The sequence below is a fragment of the Mobula birostris genome, chromosome 4 (genome assembly GCF_030028105.1).
Source record: "Mobula birostris isolate sMobBir1 chromosome 4, sMobBir1.hap1, whole genome shotgun sequence".
In the NCBI taxonomy this organism is placed as follows: Eukaryota; Metazoa; Chordata; class Chondrichthyes; order Myliobatiformes; family Myliobatidae; genus Mobula; species Mobula birostris.
The window spans coordinates 31,930,271-31,953,800 of record NC_092373.1 but is presented as its reverse complement, the minus strand read 5'-3'; the positions used below and the strand labels follow the sequence as shown (position 1 = coordinate 31,953,800).

The 23,530-nt window shown below is 42.9% G+C and overlaps 1 protein-coding gene across 1 annotated transcript in view; it reads left to right on the top strand.

Moving 5' to 3' along the window:
* The window catches only part of LOC140195877 (uncharacterized), a 456,388-nt gene that overhangs the window by 375,178 nt on the left and 57,680 nt on the right, over window positions 1-23,530 (top strand). The window contains exons 24-30 of the mRNA XM_072254523.1: window positions 7,452-7,580; window positions 9,232-9,360; window positions 13,873-14,001; window positions 14,103-14,231; window positions 17,337-17,465; window positions 19,937-20,065; window positions 23,325-23,456. Of these exons, the coding sequence (XP_072110624.1) occupies window positions 7,452-7,580; window positions 9,232-9,360; window positions 13,873-14,001; window positions 14,103-14,231; window positions 17,337-17,465; window positions 19,937-20,065; window positions 23,325-23,456 (906 nt within the window). The remainder of the gene's footprint in view (window positions 1-7,451; window positions 7,581-9,231; window positions 9,361-13,872; window positions 14,002-14,102; window positions 14,232-17,336; window positions 17,466-19,936; window positions 20,066-23,324; window positions 23,457-23,530) is intronic.

Here is a 23,530-nt window from a genome sequence, read left to right as displayed (position 1 = left end):
ACTCCAGTGATCCACGTCAACCATGACCTCTGCTTCTATCTGTGTGGAGCTTGCCCCTTCTCCCTGTAACACACACAAAAGTTGCTGGTGAACGCAGCAGGCCAGGCAACATCTCTAGGAAGCGGTACAGTCAACGTTTCGGGCCGAGACCCTTCGTCAGGACTAACTGAAAGAAGAGCTAGTAAGAGATCGAAGGGTCTCGGCCCGAAACGTCGACCGTACCGCTTCCTAGAGATGCTGCCTGGCCTGCTGTGTTCACCAGCAACTTTGATGTGTGTTGCTTGAATTTCCAGCGTCTGTAGATTTCCTCGTGTTTGCGAGCAAAAATAATGAGATAGTTCATGGATACAAGAGAGTCAACACTGTCCTTTGTAGTTGTTCCTGGTTAGCTTGATGTAAAAGAATAGTAAAGTTGCCTGTGAAGTACCTGTTAGTAACTAATTATGAACAGCTTGCCCTGCTGAATTTGACTGCCTGCAAAGTAACCTGAACTTGGATAAGATCTCCTAGTTTGGCCGGTTTTCATCTTGCTGCTCACCTGGGTAGAGTCTGCAATCTGCTTATGATTTAGTCCTTTGCCTCATCTGGAGTCTCTCGAGAGAGATCCATTTCCATGATACAGATCTACCCTTCCAGGTTCATGTTGACTTGTCAATTGTCAACACGTGTTCAGGAATGCTGGGGAATGTGTTTGTCTCGGTTACAGACTACAGTTACAGCTCTGCTGCAGAATTGCCCGTCTGTAATATTCCCCAGTTCAATGTTGCTTAAGTGCAACATTCTACACCTCGAGATCAAGGTGAGTTGGAGTTGTGACGCAGGGCTTTAAATCTTCTGCTGGTGCATTGTAAACTGAAATTCCACAGTATTGTTGGTAAGTGCTATGTTCTTAGAGGTGCAATCTTGGATGAAATGGAAGACCATGACTATATCTATCCTCCTATGCAGATGTAAAATGTGCCACAACCCTATACAGTGAAGAGTAGTTTCACTCTTCCTCCACCAGCCTTCCTTACACTTGTATTGTGTGGTTTGTGGTATCTTGCAGTGGGGAAAATATCTGGTTTGCTTTTAACAAGGCAACTCTGATGAAAGTTCAAATTAACTTTATTACCAAAGTACGAATATGTCACTACATACTACGATGAGATTCATTTGCTTGTGGGCATTTACAGGAAAACAAAGAAATAGAATAGAATTTTATGAAAAACAAAGATTGACAAAACAACCAATGTGCAAAAGAAGACGAATAATAAACAAAAGTAATTAAATAATACTGTCAACGTGAGTTGTAGAGTCCTTGAAAGTCGGTCCATGGGTTGTGGAAATTAGTTCAGTGTTGCGGTGAAAGATGTTATCCGCACTAATTCAGGAGCCCGATGGCGGTAGTGAGAAGGGAGCATGGGTTGAATGGGGGTCCTTGATGATGGATGCTGCTTTCTTGTGGCAGTGCTTCTTGTAGATGTGCTCAATGGTAATCATGTCTTTGTCTGTGATAGACTAATAGTTCATGTAATTGACTGTAAAGTGTTTAAGAATATTAGATTAGATTTAGGAGATGAATCACAAGGTTCATACATTGATAATGTACTTTGAACTTTGTTATAACTCCAAGCATATTCTAATAGATTATAGTGGCTCTAAATTGTCCAGGTTGCTCAAGATATCCATATGAACATAACTGGACCATTTTGAATTGCCCAGTTGCCAGAAGTGAATATGACAATTGTGGATGGAAAACCAGATAGGATTTCTCTGAGCACTGATATATTTCCTCCTAGTTTTAGAGGTAGAGAAATAACCCGTGTCGCTGTGATGCTTTGTTTAAGAACGGCGGTAAATAGCGCCCTCCTGTGCTCACTGAGTGCAAGTGTGCAGTATAATGCGCCAAGCTTATGAATACATGGACACAATTGAGGAGTTATCATCTGCCAAATTTGGAACAGAATTTTATATTTGAAATGGAAATTTCATTGAAGATCTGGGAAATAGATGTGTACTCAGGGGAGCTGAGCAGGATGTATTTATTTTCGGAAAATATTTTCAGTATTTCAGGAATTGCATTTATTCACCAGTGATTTTTAACATTTGTTCAGAATCAACTCAGGGGATTTGAGTATCAACCACCTATAACATGACAGTTACCTAAAATGGTGTTTCCAAAACACACTTGAATTCCACAATACACAGAGTCATAGGGCTCCCAAATTTACAAAGTTACAGGTCATACATTAGGCTTTGTATTCAGTTCTGCTGTGCATTTTATCATGTTCTTTCCTTCCTCAAAGAGTTTGTTTCATTCCAATAATATACTTTTATTCCTAACTGGTCCCATTAAACCTTTTATTCTGATAAGTGACAATATACTGTAATTAATTCTCAAGTATCTCATTCCAAAATTCTTAGTCCTACTGACATAAGCTTTGCTTTATCCTAACCAGTGTTACAACACCCTTGTGATGTACAGTATCTGTAAACTATGTATGTGTTAGTTTGTTCCTGTTTCACAGGTTATTACTTTCGAAGTATATGAAATATCACAGTTATCACTTCTTAACCATTAGGTTCCTGAATCAGTGTGATAATTTCACTCACCTCAGCACTGAACTTACCCCACAAACTACAGACTCACTTACAAGTACGCTGTTGTATTATTTATTTATTTTTTATTATTTGCATAGTTTTGTCGTTTGCACATTTGTTATTTGTCACTTTATTTTTGTGTTGTATTTTATTGATTCTATTGTATTTCTATTTTCTATATACGTACTTTGATAACAAATTTACTTCGAACTTTGAAATGCCCTGGAAAATGTTCTTCTATTACTGAAAAGTGTGAACTATTGTGTTTCCCGTGTCTTTTTAGGTGATTAATATTTCAAATCATATAACAATATACTGAACAAATGTTAAGCAGTCATCAAACATGTTTCTGTCATGTTTCTATATGGAGGATATTTCAGAAGGTTGGAAAGTGCTGGATTTTCTTCACGGCCTCCTTGGGGGAAGAGTTGTGCCCTGACTGGCTGGTAACATAGAGCAGAATTAAAGACATTTAAGTAGTCCCTTTAACATGGCAGAATGTTCCACAAAAAAAGAGAGGTAGGGTATAGGCCACCTGACTTCCCAAGCTTGCCTGCCATTCAATGTGACCATGCCTAAATTGCCCTGACTTCACATTCTCTTCCGTTACCCTAAACTGTCAACTCTCCAGTCTTCTAAAACTGGTCTTCCTCCTCTTTCACTACCTTCCATGAGGCAATCGCCACAACACTCTGAGAATTCCAGACATTTACCACAATTTGTGAGGAGAAATTATCATCTGCTTAGGTTTTCAATGACTTTCCCCTCATCTTGTAACTATATCCCTGTTGTCCAAGACTCTCCCAGTCACAGAAGCATCTCAATGTCTATCCTGTCAGCCTCATCAGGATCCTTTATGTTTCGATACGATCAAATCTCAATCTTCTAAGCTCCATAAAAAAACAGAGGTATCCTTTTCTAATCATGCATGATAGGACAACTCTCACATCCAAGGAGTTAACTAATGCATCTCTGGAGCATCGACTAATAAACAATGACTTTTAAAAATCGGAATCAGGTTTATTATCACCGGCATGTGTCGTGAAATTTGTTAATTTAGCAGCAGCAGTTCAGTGGAATACATAATATAGAAGAAAAAAAACAAAACAAAATAATAATAGTACTAAATAAATAAATCAATTACAGTATACATACATTGAATAGATTAAAAATTGTGCAAAAACAGAAATAATATATATTAAAAAAGTGAGGTGTCCAAAGTTTCAATGTTCCATTTAGGAATCGGATGGGAGAGGGAAAGAAGCTGTTCCTGAATCACTGAGTGTGTGCCTTCAGGCTTCTGTACCTCCTACTTGATGGTAACAGTGGGAAAAGGGCATGCCTGGGTGCTGGAGATCCTTAATAATGGACGCTGCCTTTCTGAGACACTGCTCCTTGAAGATGTCCTGGGTACACTGTAGGCTAGTACCCAAGATGGAGCCAACTAAATTTACAATCCTCTACAGCTTCTTTCAGTCCTGTGCAGTAGCCCCTCCATACCAGACAGTGATGCAGCCTGTCAGAATGCTCTCCACGGTACATATATAGAAGTTTCTGAGTGTATTTGTTGACATACCAAATTTCCTCAAACTCCTAATGAAGTATAGCTACTGCCTTGCCTTCTTTATAACTACGTCTATATGTTGGGGCCAAATTAGATCCTCAGAGATCTTGACACCTAGGAATTTGAAACTGCTCTCTCTCTCCACTTCTGATCCCTCTATGAGGATTGGTATGTGTTCCTTCGTCTTACCCTTCCTGAAGTCCGCAATCAGCTCTTTCATCTTACTGATGTTGAGTGCCAGATTGTTGCTGCGACACCACGCCACTAGTTGGCATATCTCACTCCTGTATACCCTCTCATCAGCACCTGAGATTCTACCAACAACGATTGTATCATCAGGAAATTTATAGAAGGTATTTGAGCTATGCCTAGCCACACAGTCATGGGTATAGAGAGTAGAGAAGTGGGATAAGCACACACCCCTGAGGTGAACCAGTGTTGATCGTCAGCGAGGAGGAGATGTTATCACCATACGCACAAATTCTGGTCTTCCAGTTAGGAAGCTGAGGATCCAATTGCAGAGGGAGGTACAGAGGCCCAGGTTCTGCAACTTCTCAATCAGGATTGTGGGAATGATGGTATTAAATACTGAGCTATAGTCAATGAACAGCATCCTGATGTAGGTATTTGTGTTGTCCAGGTGGTTTAAAGCCATGTGGAGAGCCATTGAGATTGCGTCTGCTGTTGACCTATTGTGGTGATAGGCAAATTACAATGGATCCAGGTCCTTGCTGAGGCAGGAGTTCAGTCTAGTCATGACCAACCCCTCAAAGCATTTTATCACTGTCGATATGTGTGCTACTGGGTGATAGTCATTAAGGCATCTCACATTATTCTTCTTAGGCGCTGATATAACTATTGCCTTTTTGAAGCAAGTGGGAACTTCTGCCCGTAGCAGTGAGAGGTTGAAAATGTCCTTGAATACTCCCGCCAGTTGGTTGTCACAGGTTTTCAGAGCCTTACCAGGTACTCCATTGCGACCTTCCGCCTTTTGAGGGTTCACTCTCTTTAAAGACAGCCTAACATCGGCCTCTGAGACAGAGATCATTCATGATAGGACAATCCCTCAACCCAAGAGTTAACTAATGCTTTACTGGAGCATGATCTAATAAACCATGACTTGGAGCCACATTGAAGGGGTTGAAGTGGGTGGTCAGAAGCTCAGTGAAATCAGTGGAAAGTGGACATGCATTTGAGGTTAAGGATGCAGGGCCTTTGGGACAAATAATATTATGATGGGTGGCACAGTTGCATAGTGGTTAGCATAACGCTTTACAGTGCTAACTGTATGATTGGAGTTCAATTCTCATCGATGTCTGTAAGGAGTTTGTATGTTCTCCCAGTGACCACATGGTTAACTCCAGGTGCTCTGGTTTCCTTCCACATTCCAAAGATGTAGGAGTTAGGGTTAGTTTATTTGTCATGGGTGTGCTGTGTTGGTGCTGGAAGCAGAGTGACAGCTGCGGGCTGCCTCAGGCACATCTTGGACTGCATTGGTCATTGACACAAACATACATGTGTCAAGTAAAGCTGAACTTAAAAATTGGGGGTGAAGGAGAGAGACCACAGCTGGAGAAAGCGAGCTCGGCTTTCTTGTATATGAACAAGGCAGGGAACGTCATAGAAATTCATAATGACAAGATTGTGGATGGGTTTGAAAACAAGGATGAGAATTATAAGCCTGAGGATTTGTTTCACTGTAGGGCAACATGTACAGATGGCTGGGTGAATGAGATGAGATGAGAACTAAGAGGGGGTGAGTAGAAGTTTGAGTGGCATTAACTTAACGGAAAGTGGAAGCAGAAAGGCTGACGAGGAGTGCTTTGAGGCTGGCAGGCTTTGGGTCTATTAGCTTGCGACCCAGCAGTCACAGGAGAGCTGTTATTTTCCAGCGAATTTTTGCAATTGTAAGGTGTCTTGTTCACCTGTGCACTGCCAGCTAGAAGACACATAGAACCAGTGCATTCCCAGTCAGCCCCTCTCCTTTCACTTTCCGTTAAGATGATGTCACACAATATTCTACCGTCCATCTCCCAATATGGTACTCACTGGGAGCATTGCATGTTACACAGTACTGCGCCAATCACATCCCCTTCCCAGCGGTGCTGTCAGATTCACAGATCTTTAATTTACCTCTGCTAATGTCACTCGAACACTTCATTGTGCACCTCTCAGTTTACGCAACTATACTTCGCACCATTCCATTCGTGCTCTTGGCTGTATTTATCGTCATCATGGACGCTATGAGCTTTACTCTGCAAGGAATGTCGTGCCACCCTGGTGTGTATGAATTTAAATCTAAATCTAAAACTGACTGAATAAACCTGTATTTATTTTGTTCTTTTTCTTGTTACGTACCCCGTAACTGGGTTGTCAAACCAGCAGATATGGAACACTCGTTGGAGTCTGTGATTACTAGGAACTAATAAAGTTTTATTAAAGAAATCAGTAATACAGTACACTAATCGTAAGGTTATAAATGTGACAGTTTAGCAATGATAATACACACATATACACAGAAATAGGGTAATAGGAATCAACCAAGCTCTATCGCAGTCTAGGGGTAAAATGATCAGTCTTAAGGTGAAGCAGAGTTCAGTTCAGTCTAGTGTAGTTCGAAGTAATCGCTGTTGTTGTACCATTGGAGAGTGAGAGATACAGTTGGTTTCAGGCAAACCTTTTGATGCCTTCTGATCCTGCTATGGTCACTGACTGTGACCCTTCCATTCCGGATGCGATCGTTCTTCCGTGGTGAACCTGGCACCCAGGCAAGGGCGGGCACAAACCAGGTTCCCACCGATCGTACCTTTACACCCTGTGAGCCTCTGACCGATTCCAGCGAATTGGTCCTCCAAGCTCCCACCAACTTGTGGGGCACAATTCTCTTTCCAGGGTCTCGTGGCGTGTGTCCTGTGCCTTAGCAAACCCGCTATTTTTATCCCCCTGATGGGGTATCACCTGTCCATCAAACTTCACACTTCCTATTGTCTCAGCAGGATTTGTTAGTGAACAGTTCAGGTTCAAAGCAAACTGTCTGTGGCAGACGCCAACATACTGAATTATGTGTGTCTCTCTCGTTAATCTCTCTTTTCTCTCTTATTAGCATTTTGAATGGCTCTCTGTTGTCTCTCGTTATCTCTCTCATTAGCATCATCCATTCTGCATCTCTGCTTGGCTTCACACATGACATACTATACTGTTTCTGCAGCAGTCGGGGTTTGTGGCCTACTTTGTACCTTGGGGTATGTTATTGGTGTTTCCCCCCGGCCCATCCCCTAACATGCATCCCCCTTCTCCTTTGCAGCTTGCCCTGATGGATTTCACGGCCTTGACTGTCAGCAGATGTGTAACTGCAGAAATGGTGCCAGATGTGACCCTGTGACTGGAATGTGCCACTGTCCTCCTGGCTGGCTGGGACCCCAGTGCCAGCAACGTAAGCTTACCTGGATGGGAGGGGGAATTTTGGCAGGGCGATGGGTAAGTGGTGCATGGTGAAGGCAATTCTGGAAACAATTGTTGGCACCCTGTTATGTCGCATATTAAATGCATACCTTAGGGTGCAGTAGAACTTTGAAGCATCTGTGTTAAATTTTATCTCTGTCCTTTTCACTGTTCTACACAAGGCTTCCTTGAGTCTGTTAGCATCGTCTTCACTGGTTGACTTATTTCTGAGTGTCAATATTCTGGCAAGCTTTGAAAATGCCTCAGCAGTCACAAAACGATCACCAAATGTCTGACACTCTACTTTGTACAAAAGTAAACGTTTGCTAATTCTGGAAATCAAAGCAACGTACTGGAAATATTCAGCAGGCCGCTCAGCATCTGTGAAGAGAGAAACAGCATTAACATTCTAGGTCAATGACCTTCCCTCTTTATGCGTGAAGTTGCTCATCCCCCACACCATTCTAGTAAATCCCACTGAGATACATTTTTATACATCAGACTGCAATTGTAATACTGAGGTTGGATGGGATTACAACTAGAGGTCATGGGTTAAGGATGGAAAGTGAAAACTTTAAGGGGAACATGAGGGGAGAGTGTGGAATGAGCTGCCAGCACGTGGTGCATACAAGCTCGATTTCAACGCTTAAAAGAAGTTTGGATACGTAGATGGAGGGTAGGAGTGTGGAGGGATATGGTCCTGGTGCAGGTTGATGGGAGTAGGCAGTTTAAATGGTTCATCATGGACTAGATGGGCAGAAAGGCCTGCACTTTTCTCTGACTCTATGACTTGACCCTGGCTTCCCTCTAATCTGGAAAACAGCAGTTCACTAATACAGTGTTTTGCACCTAGAATATCGACCTTTTACTTCCACCTGAATCCCTGTCGATTTAATTTCATGGTCTATTATGTGATACATTATTAAAATATCTTTGAAAGTTCACTTTCACTAACTACTGAGCTACCCTGTTTTGAGTATGTTCAGCAGTCTCTTTAATTTCAGATTTCTAGCAAACAGTCATTCGTTGGCTGTTCATTCTTCACTCCTCTGTCTCACTCATCTCTTTCTATTTATCTATATCTTCTCCACACAGATCAGATGTGCTGAACACTTCTTGGGTGCCCTCTCACAACTGATGCCAAACCCACATTTAGTCTCTCTGGGGACGTAGCCTCTTGCCGAAATTTCCTCTGCTCCTCCATTCCCTCCTCTCTTCCATTCCCTTGCCTTTCTCTACAACTTAAAGCACGCTCACTGTATATCCTAACATTTCCCAACTACGCTCCAGGTCCAGGACGTAACACTGCTTCTCTGCCTACGGACACTGCTGCTGAGTATTTTCAGCTTTTTTTCTGTTTTTATTTAAGATTTGCAGTGTACTTTTGGTTTTATTTAACTCACCCATTCTCTCCAGAATATATTCATAGAATTCATATGGAAATATCTCATACAATGGGATGTTGTTATTATTAAAACATCCATTACAATGGAACTGCCAACCATTTATCAGCAGGATAACCACTTATCAGATTGTTATGTTTTGCATTTGTTTCTGCTGCCAAACAACTTTGTGCTGTTCGGCTGACACTTGGTGCTGAACAACTGAATGCTGCACTGTATTCTGGTCGTCTCTTTCCGCAGCCTGTCCTGACCAGCGATATGGAGAGGGCTGCAGCCAGCATTGCGATTGCTACAACGGTGCGGCATGTGATCATGTGACTGGCCAGTGTCTCTGTGCTCCTGGATGGATAGGAACCATGTGCCAGCAGCGTAAGTAACTATAAACAAGACAGGGTAAGGGGAAGTTGACTTTTGGACCAATTGACAATATAGAGTGCACACATTGACCTGATTGTGGGTATTGTGACTAGTATATCAAAGACTGAATGTTTCTGTCTCATTAGCAATCCATGACTTCTTTCATAGCAAAAGGCATTCAAAGATTCAAAGGTGTGTCGCTCTGAAAACCATCCCCCAACTAACCCTCTACACCTAAAATTAATGCCACACACATAAAAATTGCTGGTGAACGCAGCAGGCCAGGCAGCATCTCTAGGAAGAGGTACAGTCGACGTTTCGGGCCGAGACCCTGTGATCACCAGCAACTTTGATGTGTGTGGCTTGAATTTCCAGCATCTGCAGAATTCCTCGTGTTTACCTAAAATTAATGTCTGGTGAGTATGGGGGTAGGTGTGAATGGTTTTGCAATTTGTAGACCGGTAGTGATAACACCATAAGACCTTAAGACGTAGGAGCAGAATTAGGCCATTCAACCCATCGAGTCTGCTCTGCCATCCCATCATGGCTGATCCCAAATCCCACTCATCCCTGCCTTCTCACCATATTCTTTGATGCCCTGACCAATCAGGAATCTATCAACTTCTGCCTTAAACATACCCACGGGCTTGTCCTCCACCGCAGTCTGTGACAGAGCATTCCACAGGGCTAAAAAATTTCTCCTTACCTCGGTTCTAAAAGGTCACCCCTCAATTTTGAGGCTGTGTCCTCTAGTTCTGGATGCCTGCACCAGAAGAATCATCCTCTCCACTTCCACCCTATCTAGTCCTTTCAGAATTCAGTAGGTTTCAATTAGATCCCCCTGCATTCTTCTAAATTTCAGTGAGTACAGGCCCAAAGCTGCCAAGTGCTCCTCGTATGTTAACCCCTTCATTCCTGGAATCATCCTTGTGAACCTCCTCTGGACTCTCTCCAACGACAACAAATCCTTTCTGAGATACGGGGTCCAAAACTGTTGATAATACTCCAAGTGTGGCCTGACTAGTGTCTTATAAAACCTTGGCATTATCTCCTTGCTTTTATATTCTATCCTCTTGAAATAAATGGCACCATTGCATTTGCCTTCTTTACCACAGACTCAACCTGTAAATTAACCGTCTAGGAGTCTTGCACGAGGACTCCTAAGTCCCTCTGTACCTCTGATGTTTGAACCTTCTCCCCATTTGGATAATAGTTCACATGATTGTTCTTTTTACTGAAATGCATTATCATACATTTCCCAATACTGTATTCCATCTGCCACTTTTTTGCCCTTTTGTCCAATTTGTCTAAGTCCTGCTGCAATTGCATTGTTCCCTCAGCACTACCTACCCCTCCACATACCTTCGTATTTTCCACAAACTTTGCCACAAAGCCATCAATTCCATTATCTAAATCATTGACAAACAATGTGAAAAGTAGCGATCCCAATACTGACCACAGAGGAACACCACTAGTCACTGGCAGCTAACCAGAAAAGGCCCTTTTTATTCCCACTCACTGCCTCCTGCCTGTCAGCCATTTCGCTATCCATGCCAGTATCTTTCCTGTAACACCATAGGATTTTATCTTGTTAAGCAGCCTCATGTGTGGCACCTTATCAAACACCTTCTGAAAATCCAAGTAAGTGACATCCACCCTGCATGTTCCTTCCTCGAAGAACTCTAACAGATTAGTCAGGCAAGATTTCCTTTTACAAAAACCATGCTGACTTTGACTTACTTTATCATTAGTCTCAAGTACCCCGAAATCTCATCCTTAATGAAAGACTCCAACACTTTCCCAACCACTGCGGTTAGGCTAACTAGCCTATAATTTTCTGTCTTTTTTGTCATACAGGGGCACTGGGGGCGGATCCAAATGCAAGACACAGACACTGAAGTACTGGGAACTGGACTGGACTAGAGTTAGGGACGGGACTGGACACAGACTAGGAGCTAGGACAGGAAAACAGACTTGGGCTAGGAAAGCAGGACCAGGCCGAGGAACTGGGAACTAGGAGCCTGGGCTTGGACTCCGAGCCAGAGACTGGACAAGGACCCAGAACCTGGGTCTTGACTCAGGCTTGGACCCCGGAACTAGGCAAGGACATGACGAGGCTAGCGTTCTTCGAGGCTCGGCTTGGTTAGGCCCTTGAGTATGGAGCCAGGACTCCTTCTTATAGCACAGGGCCGGGACCGTTTCTAGGATGCAGGGCCGGGATGCTGACTAGGATACGGGACCGGGATCACTGCCGAGGAAACTGTCAGGGATTCAGATGGAGAGGGGAAGGGAACAGTCCAGCCTCAGGGTAATGGCAAAAATGGACTGGCTTACCCAACAGAGGTGGGGACAGGAAAGGACAGATCGAACCGCAGGGTAATGGCAAGCAATGCCTGACGTACCCCACTGAGGCGAGGACAGGAAGGGAGCTCAAACCAGGGTGGTTCTGAGTCTCGGAGCAGCCAGCAACCTTGGTTGGCTACGGAAACAGCCAAATCCATATCCAGCTCGGAGTGGCAGACGGCCACTCAGCTGGCCCCAGAAACAGCCGTATCCACACCATGATGACTGCTCCGACTAGAGACAACAAGGCTCCATGAAGCAGTGGTCCTCCAACCAGGCCTAGAGATTAGGAATGGCTGCTGTAGCCTTCCACCGGCGGGTTGCTCCAAGGGGATACCGACGAGACAAACCAGCCCCCACACTCGATCCCAGGGACACTTATATTCCCAGCCCCAAGACGAGCATCAGGTGCCTGTGATTAAGCCCAAGTGAAACAAGGGACAGCCGGAAGACCCGGAGTCCAGAATTCATGGACCGGACCGTGAACCGGAACGCAGACTTCATGGACCGGACCATGACACTTTTTCCTTCCTCCCTTCTTAAAGAGCGGAGTGACATTTGCAATCTTCCAGTCCTCTGACCATTCTAGAATCAAGTGATTCTTGAAAGATCATGACCAATGCGTCCGTTATTTCTTCAGCAATCTCTCTCAGGTCTCTGGGATGTAGTCTATCTGATCCAGGTGATTTATCCCCCTTAAGACCATTGAGTTTGCCTATCTTATTATCCCTTGTAATAACAATGGCACTCTCTCCTGCTCCCTGACACTCACGGATCTCTAGCACACTGCTGGTGTCTTCGACAGTGAAGACAGATGCAAAGTACCTGTTATGTTCTTCTGCCAGTTTTTTGTCCCCCATTATTACCTCAGAAGCATCATTTTTCAGTGGTCCAATATCAATTCTCACCTCCTTTTACTCTTCATATAACCGAAAAAAAACTTTTAGAATCCTGTTTTATATAATTGGCTAGTTTGCCCTCATATTTCATCTTATAGCATTTTTAGTTGCCTGTTGTTGGATTTTAAAGCTTCCCAATCAACCAACTTCCCACTCACTTTTGCTACCTTTTACGCCCTTTCCTTGATGAGGAAGGGGAAATATGACAGTGCCGTTAAGTTGCTTTTCACTTATATTGGTTTTAGTTTATCATTGTCACAAATATTAAGGTACAGAGAAAAGCTTTTGTCACATTCTGTTCATTCAGATCAAATTATTACATGACGCATTGAGGAAGAACAAGCTAAAACAATAACAATGAAGGAAAAGTGTGTAACTGTTACAGAGAGAGCACAGTGCAGATAAACAATAAGATGCAGGATCATAATGAGGTAGATTGTACGGTCAAGACTCCAACTTTTCATACTAGAGAAATGTTTTCAGCATCATTGACAATAAAAAAAGCATCTACTGCTTTTCCGGCATATACTGCCATATTCTTCAGAGTTTGTCATCAAAATATCGGTTATAATCGATACCTGTACCCAACTTGAAGCCCAAGAAGAGTTTATTCATCATAGATAATAGTTTAATAAACAATTGGAGTTCTGAACAACACCATCTTCAAACTAGATTTATCTTATAAGGCTACCTAAATAGGTCTAATTTCGTTTAAACAATCTGACCTTCTCCAGCTTTGTGGCTCCGTTGTAAAATCAACCATATAAGCAATTGGCAGTTTTGCAGTTTTAATTCATGTTCACTGCACAAAAATCAAGATTGTCTCAGACTCACCTAGATTCAGGCAGCTCCATCACGGGTTTTAGTCACCTCACCAAACGGCAATACCTCAACAGCGCCAGTGACCCGGGTTCATTTCCCACAGTAATCTGCAAGGAGTTTGTACATTCTCCCCTTGACCACGTGTTTCCTCCCACATTTTAAAGATATACAGGGCAGTAGGTTAACTAGTAACATGGACGCAATTGGGCAGTGCAGGTTTACTGAACCTGTTACTGTGCTGTATCTCTAATTATTAATAATAATAATAAATAATGTAAGATATGTCAGTGATTCTGATAACAGCTTAATGGATCTGAGGGGAGTCTTCTTCCTTTTGTTGTACTATATTTGCGTTGTCTCTGCTCCAACGTTACCCAGATAATTGATTTAAAAAGACGAATGTTGCAGAAGATTTCCACCTTAGCAAATTTTGTATTTACTCATTTTTCGCTGCTGATAGGATGCCCTACTGGGTTCTATGGAAAGAACTGCCTGCAGCCATGTGTCTGCAGGGACTCAGCCCAGTGTGACCCTGTGAGCGGAATATGCACCTGCCCCAAAGGGTGGACCGGAATCGCTTGTGAGCTGGGTGAGTGTGTGATCATAAGTGAACCTGGAGTGAAAGCAATGGAAAAGTATTGTTCGTTGTGAGGGTCTGTGTACCAATCCAGCATTGTGCTTGCTATCCAGAGTGTGAAGAAGGGCGGTTTGGTGAAGGCTGTCAGCAGCAGTGTAGCTGCAGGAACGGGGGAACCTGTGACCGACACTCTGGAAAATGCACTTGCAGACCCGGCTGGATCGGAGAAAAATGTCAAACTCGTAAGTAAAAGTTGTGGTTTCTTATTGTTATACCAGACCAGGGATGAAAGCAAATGCCATCCATCGAGAGATTCATGGTGGATTCCTATCAAGGTTAGTTTGTAACTGGACTTGCTTATTTTTCTTTGAAATTTCTCTTCCTGATCTCCCGCTGGTTTCTGGACTGTTGGTGATTGTGAAAGGACCATGAAGGCATCACCTACTAGTGCAACTATGTGAATTGTTTTTGAATTTATCAGAGGGTTGCATTAAATAAAGAAGCTTTCATTAGTTTTGCTAGCTCTAGAGTGAACTCCTCTGTTGTGTAGATGGTAAAGATTCCAAAGCACTTGCTTGAAGAAGAAAAAAGAGTTTTGCTGATGTACACTCTGCTCACACATAACTGCACGGCCAAACACTCAAGCAATCACATCATCATGTTTGACAATGACACGACAGTGGAGAGATTCATCACCAACGACAATGAGATGGCCTACAGAGAGGAGGGTAAAGAGCTTGAGGCCTGGTGCCAGGCAAATATCCTCTTCCTTATGTTGACAAGACAAAGGAGGTGGTTATCAACTTAAGGGGAACTCACACTCCTCTTTACATTGATGGCACAGCTATGGAAACTGCAGCAGTTTCAAATCCCTGGGAATCACAGTCAACAAAATACTGGAGGAACTCAGCAGGCCAGGTAGCATCTATGCAAAATAGTACAGTTGACATTTCGGGCCGAGACCCTTCACCAGGACTCATCACTTTCAGTGTCCCAGACCACATCCTGCACAGTCAAGAAAATTCTCCAATGCGTCTATTTTCTGAGGAGGCTGAAGAGAGGTGGGTTTTGCACACCCATACTGATGCCGTGCTACAGATGCACAGTAGAACATCCTAACGAGATGCATTGCTGCTTGGTATGGAAGTTGCACTGTGGCAGACAGGAAGACTACAGCAGGCAGTCAAAACTGCCCAGTACATCACTGGCACCAGCTCTCCCTCCATCAAGGAGGATATATATCCTGCAGGGCGCTGGAAAAGAGCCAGTAACATTATGAAGGATCTCACCCACCCTGCTCGTGGACTGTGTGCCCTACTACCACCAGGGAGGTAGCACCCACACCAGGACCACCAGACTCAAAAACAGTTACTTTCCCCAAACAGTGAGGCTGACCAACACCTCCACCCACTAACCCCACCACTACTTTATTATTTCCCATCAGTCACCTTATATACATCCTAGCCTCACTTTATGGACGCACAGTCAACCTATGCCCATAAGCTATCTCGTGTATTCATATTTATTGTCTGTGTTTTTTGCTGTTATTGTGTTCTTTATCTTTCTTTTTGTGCTGCATCAGATCCAGAGTAACAATTACTTTGTTCTCCTTAAAGCTGTGTACAAGAAGTGATATTAAGCAATCTTGAATCTTGAGCTGGCTAGATTAAAGGCTCAATTGCACAACTGGTAACCAGTAGTGTAATGGACCCATGCAGCTCTCCTTCAAATCCTGCTACTCTGCAGCTTTGTCACACTAACTGGCAGTTTCCTCAGCAAAATGTCCGACTTCTTATCAAGTAATTTCTCAATAACACCAATTTCAGTCACTCCTAACAATCTCCCTTAAGTTTGTGTACTATGCTGATTCCCTTAATCTAACTCCACACACTCAGAGGTCTTTAACTGAGCAGTTCTTTATTTCTGTGCTCCTAAATCTTTCTGGCGTACACAATACTTGGTAAGTGGTTTATTACTGACACATATATTGGGAGACAGTGAAAAGCTTCTATCTGCATGCCATCCAATGGGTTATTCCATACATAAGTACCTCGAGGCAGCACAAAAGGAAAAAAACGGAATGTAGAATGCACTGATACAGTTACAGAGAAAGTGCAGTGCAGCTCGGCCAATAAAGTACAAGGACCACAAAGGGGAGACTGAGAGATCAGAAGTTTATCTTTAAATACATGAGGTTCATTGAAAAGTCTGATAACAATGGTGTAAAGGCAGTGTTTGGGTCTGGTGACTCATGATCCCAGGCTGTTATATCTTCTCTCCGATGGGAGAAGGGGGAAGAGATAATCTTTGGGGTGGGAAGGGTTCTTTGATTATGTTAATTACTTTTCCAAGACAGCAGGAAATGTAGAGAGAGTCAATGAAGGAGAGGTTGGTTCCCATTAGTGTCCATTTTCTGTACTAGAGAAACTTGTATTCATCTCACTCACTAACTCTTCGACCACCTGTGATGGGATTAACTCCATGATTGACTCTTCCCCAGCCACCTTGCCCTTTTCATGTGCTGGAAATACTTAGGCCACCCCGACAGACACAATAAAAGCCAGCTGTAGATTTAGGTGTGTCAGCCTGCCTGACAGCTGGTGATACTGAGTGATATCAACAAGCAACACACATAGAAGTTGCTGGTGAACGCAGCAGACCAGGCAGCATCTCTAGGAAGAGGTATAGTCGACGTTTCGGGCTGAGACCCTTCGTCAGGACTAACTGAAGGAAGAGCTAGTAAGAAATTTGAAAGTGGGAAGGGGAGGGGGAGATCCAAAATGACAGGAGAAGACAGGAGGGGGAGGGATGGAGCCAAGAGCTGGACAGTTGATTGGCAAAAGGGATATGAGAGGAGCATGAGACAGGAGGCCCAGGGAGATAGAAAAGGGGGAGGGGAGGAGTGACATTATTGGCAGTTCTGGTTGTGCGTCTGTTTCTAATGGCCCTTTACAACACATGCCAGGCTTCATTCAGTTTAGGGTTCAGTTTTTCCATCAGGCTTCCTCGGGACTTGGACTCTTCATTTCCTTTGATGTTATAGCTCAGCCTAGCAGTCAATAGCAGACTGACACACGTGAATTGAGCAGCTTGTATAAAATTTTACATGGTCCAGGCTACATTCACTTCTCACTGCTGCCAGCTGGCAGGAGGTATAAGAGCCTTGGGTCCCATACCACCAGGTTCAAGAGCGCTGTATAGGGAGTACGTACTGTAGGTAGTATCACCAGTACAACACGTTGTTCCTGTGCACAAGATGGAGTTGGTCTCTGGTGTATTGTGGTGCTAATATTGAAACTGCTTTGTCTCCACTGTTGAATGAACCACTGTCTGGCTTGGCCTTCCAGCTTGCCCGGCAGGATATCACGGTGAACTCTGTGAGGAAAGATGCGAGTGTGAAAATGCCATTTCCTGTCATCACGAGACAGCAGTCTGCCAGTGCACCCAAGGGTGGCGGGGGAAGAGATGCGACAAACGTAAGTAATGACCTTGGGTCTTCGCAGAGTGTGAGACCCAGTTACCAAATTACAGGGCAACATTCAAAATAAGGCAATGTTTGTCTAGGCCACAGCGAGTGTGGCTGGATATGCAGTCATATTATGGTGGTTAGAACTACTAGGGTATGGTTTACAACAACTGCTCTTGGTAATATTAGCCTGTTGGTGAAGAAGTACAAAATCAGAACACCAGGATGTTAGTGAACACAATCTAAGATGCTGGCAAATTAGCTGACGTTACCATGTCATATGCAGTATAGGGCTGGAATTTATCACTGTGATGCTATTGGCTTTTCCTACCATTGCATAATGGAGCTGGCACCACCTTTGGGATTTTTTGTGCCTGCGTAGTTGAATGTGGAAATGTTGAGGTTTCAGTCAATAGTTCAGTGCTTCTCCATGGGCTATCCAATTCCATAACTTTCTCCAAAGCTGACAAGAGAACATAGAACAGTACAGAGCCTTTGGCCATTTTTCTTTCTTTCATGTATCTATCTAAGAGTCTCTTAAATCTCCCTAATATGTCTACCTCTACCACCACGCTAGCAGTGCGCTCCATGCACTTAAACACCTGTCTCTGACGTCCTTACATGCTGTCCTCAAACATCTTAAAATTATGCCCGTCATGTATTAGCATTGCTGCATGGAAAAAGGCACTGGCTGTCCACTCTATTTATGCCTCTCATCATCAGGTAATCAGTAAACTGATTGAAGGTTATATGTTCATAAACTATTGTCACTAGATTTCATCCAGAAAATGAATTTTTTTTCTGTGTGTAGTTTAAGTTTCTATTGGACAAGCTAGAATTAACATGTGGCAAATTCTCTGGCCGTGTGTCCATCATAACTTTGTTAAACAATTATCTTGAAATATAAAAGTGTTTTAAGACACCAGCATATCATTTCAATCATGTTAGTGAAATTTCATGCTTTTATTTTAATCATACCTGTCTAAAGTTGAGTTTATTGTCATATGCACAAGAACATGTATGCACAGGTGCAACGAAAAACTTCCTTGCAGCAGCATCATAGTTGGCCAAGATCTGAATGGTTGAAGGGAAATAGTTGTTCTTGAACGTAGTCGTGTGGGAATTCAGATTTCTATACCTCCTGACTAATGGTAGCTTCAAAAAGATAGTGGGGGATTTTTGATAATAGATGTGTTGCCTCCCTAAGCAGTGCTCCTGTATATGATACCCAGGGAGAGAAGTTCCCTTGATCTATTGGGCAGAGTCACTATTCTTTGCAGCTTCTTACATTCCTGTGCATTCCGTAAGATCATAAGACATAAGAGCAGAATTGGCCCATTGACTTTGCTCTGCCATTTGATCATGGCTGACTTATTATCCCTCTCAACCCCATTTTCCTGCCTTCTGTCCATAACCTTTGATGCCATTACTAATCAAGAAGCAATGAAATTCTGTTTAAAATGTACCCGGTGACTTGGCATCCATAGCCAGTTGTGGAATGAATTCCACAGATTCACCACCCTCTAGTTAAAAGAAATCCTCCTCATTGCTGTTCCAAAGAGGCATCCTACAATCCTGAGGCTGTGCCTCTGGTCTTAAACTCTTCCAATACTGGAAACATTCTCTCTATGTCCACTCTGTTTGGGTCCTTCAATATTTGGTAGGTTTCAATGGAAATCCCCCTCACTCTTCTAAGCTCCAGTGAGTACAGGCCCAGGGCTCCTCACATTCAAATTAGCAACCCAGACCATAATGCAGCCAATTGGAATACTTTCAACAGTACATCTGTCGATGTTTGTTAGAGTGTTCAGTGTCAAGCTGAACCTCTGTGACCTCCTCGGAAAGTAAGGACACTGGTGAGTTTTCCTTATGATTACATTTGTGTGCTGGCCCAAGACAGGTCATCTTATCTATTAATACCAGGAATTTAAAGCTGCTGATTTTCTTTCTGAGTGAAGACTGCTGCATGCTTGCCTCCTTCCCCTTCCTGAGGTTAACAATCAGCTCTCTAGTTTTGCTGACGATGAGTGAGAAGTTGCAATTGTTTACTGATACTTCATAACATATTGATAATACTAACTAGAACTTGGAATTTTTACTCCTCGTTTTGGTGTCATTTGCTTGAAAGCAGGTATCCTTTCATACTGAGGCCTGGCCACTGACATTAGTGAGGGGGGTAGGGGAGGAACGGGTGTCCATAGTTTTCTGTGGTATGCCCATTTACAATGCAAAAAGAAAAAAATCCAGCAGGGAGTGATTTTTCATGAGGACCCCTGATTTTTAAAGGAATGTACACTGTATTCCTCATCTATCCGTGCTTTTAAAAGCCTAAAAGTCCTGATGATTAGTGGCTTGAAATGAATTTACTTCATTTTGCAGCTGTCATATCAGTAGCTACAAACCTTTTGAAGTTACTTACTAAAGGACAGAAGTTTCTGATTCAGTAGAGATCCTCTAACACATGTTTTATGTCTCCTGCAGCCTGCTTGCCTGGTTACTATGGAGAGGACTGTGACCAGAGATGTGACTGCCCGTCTGGCATTGCCTGTAACCATGTGACCGGAGAGTGTGGTTGCCCTGTCGGATTCACAGGCAATGGTTGTGAAGAAAGTAAGGATTTAATCCAATCAGCAGAAAGCCGAATTTTTCACTCCTCAGTCCAGATGAGGAAATTGTAAACTTTGTAGAAAATATACGGGAAAAAAAAAATCAAAGGCCGTTTGGCCCATTTTCTTATGCTAGTTGAAAAAGGAATACCCAATCAAATTCATATTCCATCACGAGTTCTGTAACCCTGCAGATCACAGTACTCATCCAAGTATGTCCAAATGTGATGAGTGATTTAGCCTTTCCCACCCTATGGACCATGAGTTCAAGAGTTTCTAAATAAAAAGGTATTTCTTTATCTCCTCTCTAATCTTTTTAATTAATGTAATTCTGTTTTGCCTATTTTGAATTCCTCTGCAAAGGGAAATAGATCTTCCCTCTTTATTACACGCCACAATCCTTCATAACTTTACACCCCATCGTATTGAATTATATAAGATCACAAGAGGCCAACGTAGTGTAAACTACTAAAACAATCTGAGGTGATCCAATCATTCTCAGTTGAATCCTGGCAATATTTTCATATACCTCCACAACTTCTCCAGTCCAATTACATCTTCCCTGTAATGTGGCACTCAGAGCCAACCCAGTACCCAAAGTGTCATAGATAGGGGCATTTCCTGAATTCTGTGTAAGTGAAAATGCCTTAGACTCTCCCTTCATTCCTCCCCCACTCAACTGGCAGAGTAATTAAACAAATTCACAAATAAATTCCCAGAAATACTGGGGGACAAGGAGTCAAATGAAAAGGAGGATTTGAAGAAAGGAGTATTAAACAAATTGTATTGGAGAAGTTAACAGGTTCTCTGAATGAGCATAGGCTCTTTGAGGTGATTTTGAGAAGCTGAGTGACTGAACAAATACTTGGCCAATACAGTGTAATATGGATATCAACGTCAGGCGCAAAAACTGAAAAGCAAAATATTATTTAAACAATGATGGATTGGAAAATGATACTCAATGGTTTGCATGTCCTTGTGTATCCGTCACTGAAAGCACTTATCCAAATGCAGCAAGCAGTTAAAACAGCAGATAGCATGTTGACCTTCATTGCAAAAACTTTCAGTACCGAAGTAAAGATTCCTTACTACAAGTCAAAGTCAAGTTCATTGTCATATTTAACACAGTAACAGGCTCTTCCAGCCCAATGAGCCCATACTGCGGAATTACACCATGTGACCAATTAACTACTAACCGATATGTCTGCTTGGAATGTGGGAAGAAACTAGAGCTCCCAGAGGAAACATGCACAGTCACAGGGAGAATGTACAAATTCCTTACAGAGGAACAAGTATATGTATACACGTACAGAGAAAGTGCAGTGCAGGAAGACAATAAGGTGCAAGACTATGATAAGGTAGATTGTGAGGTCAAGAGTCTAACTTATCCTACAAGAGGTCTGTTCGGTAGTCTCATAACAGCAGTCTAGTGGCTGTCATTGAGTTTGGTTATATGTGCTTTCAGGATTTTATATCTTCTGCCCAATGGGAGAGGAGAGGAGAGAGAATGTCTGGTGTGATGGGTGGGAGGAGCAGGGGTTGCTGTTCTTTGATTATGCTGGCTACTTTACTAAGGCAGCAAGAGGTGGAGACAGAGTACACAGAGGGGAGGCTGGTTTCTGTGATGTCCACAACTCTCTTCAGTTTCTAGTGATCTCCCGCAGAGCAGCTGCCGTACCAATTCATGATGAATCCAGATAGGATGTTTCCTATGGTGCATCAATAAAAACTGGTGAGGGTCAAATGGGATATCCCAAATGTATTTTTTTTCCCCTGAGGAAGTAGAGTCTTGTGTGATGTTCTTATTTACTTGCAAATTAAAGATATACCAGCCCTAGGGGTTCTTCAGACTGATTCCTGGGATGGCTGGATTCTCATTTGAAGAGAAATTAGGTCACGAATGAGAGGGAATCTCACTGAAATGTAAAAAAAAAAATTCTTACGGTGCTAATTAAACAGGATTAGATGCTTTCCCTAGCTGGTGATGTCTAGAATGAGGGGGTCACACCCTGAGGATCTGTATGACAGAAATGAAGAGAAATGTTGTCACTCAGAGGGCGGGGAGCTTGTGGAACTCTTTACCACAGAATGTGGTGGAGTTCAGGTCACTGAACATATTTAAAAAGAAGGGAGATAGGTTGCTAGACACAGAAGACATCAAGGGATACAGGGAGTGCATGGAAATGGGGTATTGAAATAAAGGATCAGGACTGATCAATTTGAATGGTGGAAGAAGCTTAAAGGGCTTTCTTCCATATATGTACATTTAACCTTTATCGGTCTCTTCCTAATAGTAAAATCTACACTAATTGTCCCTCTAACATTAGGCAGTAGTTGACATTTTGCCCAGAACTTGCAGTCAATGACTAGCCACCAAAACTGTGGAGCAGTGTAAAATCCACTTAAGACTATGCAGCTCACCCGCTAATTAGACAATTCTGAACTTATTGCCACATCTGGCTGCAACCTAATGCATTTGGTGAGTAATACTGACCATCATCTACCTCATCTTTCCCATCTGATGTGCACTCAGTTTTCAGAGAATGGTGACTCTGGGTGCTTTCTATTTGGGCAATATGACTCCTTTTTGTTACAAGGACACAAGCTATTGCAGTAGGCTCCCAAGCTCTTCGATTTTGCTCTGCCTTTTAATATGATTATGACTGACCCTCTGCTGGCCAATCTCTTACTAATGCTGATGTTTTATAAAGAACGTGGGAACATTTCCAACAGTCCATCACAGGCAAAGCCCTCCACACCATTTGGCACATCTCCAAAGAGCACTGCCACGGAAAGCAGCATCCATTATCAAGGACACCCGCTCTCCAGGCCATGCTCTCTTCCTGCTGCTGCCATCCGGAAGGAGGTACAGGAGCCTTAGGTCCCACACCTCCAGGTTCAGGAACAGTTATTACCGTACAACCATCAGGCTCCTGAATCAGAGTGAATAACCTCACTCACCTCAATTCTGCACTGGTTCCACAACCAATGGGCTAGTTCACAAGGACTCTACAATTCCTGTTCTCAGTATTTATTTACTTATTTTTATTATTATTATTGTTGTTTTTATTTGCACAGTTTGTCTTCTTTTGTGCAATAGTTGTTTTTTGTTTATTTGTAATTTATTGTTGATTCTATTGTATGTCTTTGTTCTACTGTGAGTGCCTGTGAGGAATGAATCACAGGGTAGAGTTTGGTGACATATATGTACTTTGATAATAAATTTACTTTGAACTTTGAACTCCCTCTGTATTGACTTCCAGGTTGTCCTCCAGGCACCTATGGGCAGGACTGCAACCAGGTGTGCCAGTGCTCAGGAGTGAATGAGGAGTGCCACCCTGTCACTGGCCGCTGCATCTGCCTTCCTGGCTACCATGGGGCCCAGTGTGATCTCCGTATGTACTCAATCTATTTGCAGAATTCATCGCTGCTTTGTGGGAATCTGTCAGTTTCTGCATCCTCTGGTCTT